Here is a 6,188-nt window from a genome sequence, read left to right as displayed (position 1 = left end):
CGTGAGGGTTTATATAACGAATTATTCGTTCTCTTTTCGCTATTTTTCTGCCAAGTATTCGCACGAGCTATTGTGTTGAAATTAAAGTTTAGGAACTTTTCTCAGCTGCGAAACACAGCACTTCCTTATGTTTCAGATTTTAACGCAAATTTGCTTTCTTTCTCTTCGTGTAAGTTTAATTTGCAATATTCAGTGGATCGAGGTCGGATCGAGTTGGAATTTGAGAATGTCGTAAAATCGGTGTATCTGGAAAAAACTCTCTCGAAACAGAGTGAAGAAGAAACCATACGATGGAAGGGGCGATCTACCTGCTTCTATTTTTGGCAAAGACAAACTTTTTTCCCCCAGCGGCGACTGTATGGTAGTGGAAACATTAAGGCTGGGATTTCAACAATCTTTATAATAGAGAACAAATACCGGATACATGCACTTTGTCAGGCGTTGTAACTCAATATTTTTAAGTACGTATCTGTGAAACGTTTCTAAAAGCAGCTGCAACCGATTTTTTTTTATCAGTTCCTGCTTTAAATGTATTTTCATGATTTCCTGGTGAGGGACTTGTTAAGTAAAAACAAAATGAAAAGAAAGAAGGAAGAACTCTGCTGTCTAACAAACTAAATTGCCCATTAGAGAGAAACACCTGCCGCATGGAAACGGCAAAGGCGGCATGCTCTTGGATAATTTCTTCTGTAATTCCTTATTCGCCGCATGGCATATCAAGTTGAGCGAAAATTGCTTGATTCCAAATAGATGAAGCAACCTTGCAATTTTGTTTGTTTGTTTGTTTAATTTCAAGCATTTGCGCTGAGGTCAAGTTGAGAGGGTATTTATAGTATTTCGGTTCTTGCTTTTGATGTCATAAATTATCATGCTTGTTATTTTACGCGCTTTGCGCGAGAACCTCCTCCTTTGTTACGGAAAAGGAAGCGAGTGAGGTCTGGATCGAAGCGGCATTCAGTATTTAAGCCGCAGCTGAATAAAAGAGAATCAGATTTTACAGAAAGCTGACGGAGACATAGAGAAGGACAGCTCCAACATGGAATTTAATTTTTTTGTATTGGGTACAGTTTTATTAGTAGTTGCAGCGGCTGTCGCAGAGGTAAGACTTGACTTCTTCAACATTCGGTTTGTTTGCGGCACATTTTGCTGCTAATTTTTCCCCTTTCTGTTCTGGTTCACTCTTGTGAACCTTGCGGGAACTTCGCCAGCCTTCCTTTTAATTCCAGCACTGTCCTCTATTTACGAAAACGTTTTATGACAGTAAATCAGATGTGAATGCGAGTCAAATTTATGCGATTTATAAAATATTTTCTCAAACGAGAAAACGTAGTACTTTTGCTAATATAGCTGCTAAAGGTTATCTTCTCGGAAGAAAAATTGAACAGGACTTAATAGCTTTCTCTTCCTTTGAAATAGGAAATATATAAAGTCCAGTAAGAGAGAAAAAAAAAAAAAAGAAATAGGAAATCTGAATTTCAGTATGTTGTACGGAAAAAAAAGGGGGAAGTTTATTGTGACAAAAAAAAGAAGGTTTACCAATTGAAAGTCATTGCGAAGAATTTTTATGTAATAGATATTGTAAAGAGCTCTTCAACAGGACATTCTATTTTGCTTGTTTAGAAAACCGAGTATGACAGATTTCAAATCTAAGGAAAGACGAATTGTCTGTAGTAGTGATTGTAGCGCAATTTGTGTAAGGTGTTCCCCTGGTTTTAGATTCCGTGAATATGACTTGCCGGCTTCAATTAAACCACGCACTGAAAGTAGCCAATTGGTTTCCTGGTGCCTCGCTGTTATGTAGGAATTGTTCCGTGTTTTACAGGGCTCCATGCCGGGTATAGTTTCCACACTTTGCGTTGCTTTGAATAGATCACAGCATCTCAACGATCACGAATGGTTCCTCCATTGATATCGGTGAAATGATTTTGAACTGCCGAAGCCCGGCAGAATCTGCCCATCGTTTTGATTTGTATAAATCTTGTATTATTTACATGTAGCTATATACATGTAAAGGGACTTGAATGGGTTTCTCAGCATATGGTCTCCTTCGTTTACTCAACAGCATTCATGTTTTTTTAACACAGATTTGAGTGTATACCATCCGCCTGTAAGCTCTTTGACTGGTCGATTGATCGGTGTTTCTATTTTGCGATATATTCAAGACAATTGAAAAGCTTCGCTTGCTGTTGATCTTAAGAATTCGAGAAGTAAAAAGGTTTTAAACAAATAGAATTTAGAAGTATACATTAACTTACGTACGACAAGCTTCTGCAATTTCCTGCTTTTGTCGCGTCGTTAGCCTTTAAAACGGAGAAAAATGGTATTCAGGCGTGTCGCAGGTAACAATGCGGCCTGCCAAATTGATCAAACCGTTGCGAATAAAAATAAAAAAAAAACCTATGGTAGACCGACCCGCATACATCCAACCTTTTCAAAAACCGTACTAAGTCTCAAAGTAGCTTCGACTGAAGCAATCTGTTGTCTTAATTGCAGTTTTCCCTGGCTTTCGTTCGCACACCCCTCAACGTTTGGAGAAATGAAACCCACTGTTTTTGAAGCCAGTGAATCAGTATTCCAGCTGATCGAGATTAATTAAGATGTTTGGTTCGCTGATTCTACGATTAGATACTAGTTTTCACAGCCGATACAAAAATGAAATTGTGTATACAATCCTCAAATGCGGCTGTATATATTCCATTTTCGACTTTATTTACACATTTCATTTCTTATCAGTGAGTTTTAATTTCAACACTTTCTTCCACTATTTTAATTTCTTGTAGACGACAACATGGTGAATTTCAGACCAATTTCTTTTAACGACATGATTACACTGTTTAATGTTCCTTCCTCGTTCAAATTAAAACTTTTTATTCGCTTAGATCCACCCACGAAACAGGACAAAGATATCGATTTAGTAAAACCAAAGCAACTGAGATATCACTAACTTAATGCGTTTAGTATAAAAAAAAGAACATTCAAATGCCTAACAAGGAACACGTTTTCGATATATGCACATTTGCTCCAAGTTTCACACGAACGTTTACATCTGCTCCACCTAAACAGTATTTCTTGCATTAATTAACCAATACCATTGATATTTTGAACAAAAGGTAAAGATTAGCTTTTTTCTTTCTTTGTAGTTCCGGGATTTAAATCAAACAAAGTTATCAGCTTCGGTAAAAAGTTTTGGGTTTTGTGATGTTCACCGGTCCAAAAGAGTATCCCTAAATTCGGCCCATTTTGTATAAAAGCAAGGAAAATGAAACGTTCCGCAAAAGAATCTTAAGGAGCGTTGACACGAATGCGGTTTCATATCGACACGGTTTCACGACTTCGGAACCGCGTCAAAATCGATGCGTTTTGGAAATGTTTACACGGAACCTTTTTCGCCAGAAAATCCAAGTCGTGATGTTATGAGAGATCGCCGCAATACGTGCTGAATTCACCATTTTGAGTCGAACAATGCAAATTTCGCGCCAAAATAGTAACCGCTTATTCAAATTGATGCAGTTTCGCCGTTTACACGTCAGAAGAAACCGTATCGGTTTGGAAACGCTCCACTTTTGGCAGCGTTTTCAAATCGACCTGGTTTCGGTAACAGTCTTGATCGGTGTCGTGTAAAAAGAAGGCGCAGCAGCATCCAAAACGATGCGGTTACAAATGAAACCGCGTTCGTGTAAAGGCTGCAAATTCAGCAAATTCAAGCTTTGAATGTTGAAAATATTTCTTGTTTTCCCAGTTTCTAAGTACGTGGTGTCGCATGTCGCAATTTGGTAGAACTGGTTCTCGTACTCCCACGCGTATCAATCGACCGGAAAACAGATGCTAAAAAGACCGACGTTTTTGCTCGAGACTTTTGGTTGGACTTTTCGTAAACGGGTTTACCTCGAAATTCACTGAAACGGCGAATTCGGTATCCGCACTCTCGATCAACTATGTTTTACAACCCTTTTTGTGTATTTATTTTTGTTGGCAATTTCTCGTGATCTTTCTACCTCTCGCCAGAGAGATTTGAGGCCGCAGTGAAAAGTGCCAAAATAGAATGGCGTTGATTTCTTTTCGGATATTATTCATAAACTTGCCAAAGCTCAAAATGCGCCTGATTTTCACTACAAGCAATACATTTCGGTCTCACAAATGATAAATGAGATTAGATTTCCACTTTAAAATCCCACTTCTAAAGAATTGTTTTCTTGAAAGGCACATATTTCTCCTGTCGAGTTCCGCAATCGTGTTGAAGTATAATGAATTAAATTGTCTGTAATTCAAGCGAAAGGAAAAAAAAAAGTTCATTGTTTTCTTGGTGGAGTATTAAGAGTTTGCTTTTTATGAAGACTAATGGATTCAATTACAGAAAGTCGGGGTTTTAGCGATTCGTTTTACACTTGCTTACGATCTATTTTCAGGACACAATCAAGATCGATCTCCAGCTGAAAATTCGTCTGTGTCGCACTAAATTCGTTCAAGTCAGCGAGGTTATTATGACAAATGCTCCCCTGCCGCCCATTCAGTTTTCTGAATACAGTGCCTTTTTTCACTCAGAAAATCACTTTATACCGGCAGTTCCAATGTACGGATTTCAGTTCATCTATCTTCTTGGTTACTTTCACCGAACACAGGGAATAACGCAAGATCGCAAATACCTGGCTCTCCCCTCCCCTCCCCTCCCCTCCAAGTTTTGGGTCGAGTCTTCATTTTACGGGCATTTTTGTAACTGCTTTCAACTGCCTCTTCAAGGGCGATAATCTTGTGCGCAGAACATTATGCCTCAATCAATTGCAACGGGTGGATTTTTGTTTTGAGCGCGTGGGCTCGACATTTTGAGGAGAAAAATCCTTTGACTTTCACGATACAAAACGCTGCCAAAATTGGACAAAAACGTCTGTGAGGCCACGCGAGATGATTAATTGCTGTTGTAATCATAAAAATTAGAATTTCCTCGATTGTGATTGGTTTAAAAGAACTCCTATTTTCCACTAATTCAGTTACCAAGTTGTTATCGGACAGTTTGTCATTGGACGCTTTGTTATCGGACAGTTCAATAAGCCAATCACATTCAAATTTTTAGTTTAAATCAACCAATCACGACCTCGATTTCAGTCACCATAGAAACAGTGCACAGACTCCTAAACTGGGGATTTCTTTCTTTCTTTCTTTTTTTTGACCGACAATAAACAATTTACGCCTCTTTTGTCAGCCTTTTAATGCAAATTTTCCCTTTCTTTCTTAACTTCGCTCCTCTTCTTTTCTCGGAAATTGTGATTTTTATGATTAATTGGTAAGAGGACTTTCGTGTCGTTCAATTCGTTCTGTAATCATACTCGTGATAAACAAATTGAACTTCCGCTGCGCGGTCGTCCGATTTTGTTATCACTCATATGATTACAGACCGAATTGCACTCCACTCAGTCCCTATCACCATTACATGTACTTATCATTTCTTTGTCGTGCAGGTTGATCACACAGAGAGCGAACGCAGCGTACGATCCAGTCGTCAAAGACAGGTAATATTTTTTTCTCAGAAAGGAAATAACAGGGTAATTTTGCACCAAAAGCATTGAACAATTATCGAGAACCACTCCTTCACTTAACCAATATTTTTCTCGAAAATATTTACAGCTCTTAAGGAAAAACCTACTTTGTCAAAACGTTCATCTGATCTCGTTTCTCTTTTTTCAAGGACCTTACCCTCTCAGATCATTTGAAAAGCTGTTTAGTATAGTGTTAATGCATTCTCGCTTATTGTCCGGGAAGTATTTGAAATCCTCAGTCCTCAGTGCTCTTAACAGACGCATTAAACCAAAACTTAATCCTCAAGGAGATAAGGAGCGACGAAATACATTAAGCAAGCTTTCGCCATCGAGGCTATTAATTGCAGATATCAAAGTTCATTCTATATGGGAAAAAAAAATCCAACTAAGTGGTCTAGAAGTTCTACTTTAGGTGTAAATTTCGAATTAAAGCACTATACACCTTATTCCAAAATGGCCACCATTTTAAAATTCTTTTGTTTGCTTGCAAATTAGCCCTTTTTGCCTCGTTCAAGGTAAATATTCTTTTGAATTTTAAGTTTAAGAACGAGGCAACGAGGGCTAATTTGCAAGCAAACAATAGAATGCGAAAATAGCGGCCATTTTGGAAAAGGTGTATTAGAGTGGGGCATCTGGTGGATAAAGAGTCTCAACAAA

At 38.2% G+C, this 6,188-nt stretch overlaps 1 protein-coding gene across 1 annotated transcript in view; it reads left to right on the top strand.

Moving 5' to 3' along the window:
* The first annotated feature begins 943 nt into the window (after window positions 1–943).
* LOC138057711 (uncharacterized) overlaps window positions 944–6,188 on the top strand; it is an 11,301-nt gene continuing 6,056 nt past the window's right edge. The window contains exons 1-2 of the mRNA XM_068903637.1: window positions 944–1,099; window positions 5,454–5,504. Coding sequence (XP_068759738.1) covers window positions 1,037–1,099; window positions 5,454–5,504 — 114 coding nt within the window. The 5' untranslated portion in view covers window positions 944–1,036. The remainder of the gene's footprint in view (window positions 1,100–5,453; window positions 5,505–6,188) is intronic.

This window comes from Montipora capricornis, chromosome 7, assembly GCF_036669925.1.
Source record: "Montipora capricornis isolate CH-2021 chromosome 7, ASM3666992v2, whole genome shotgun sequence".
NCBI classification, from domain to species: Eukaryota; Metazoa; Cnidaria; class Anthozoa; order Scleractinia; family Acroporidae; genus Montipora; species Montipora capricornis.
Note: the sequence above shows the minus strand (reverse complement) of the source record. Positions and strands in the feature narration are given on the sequence as shown.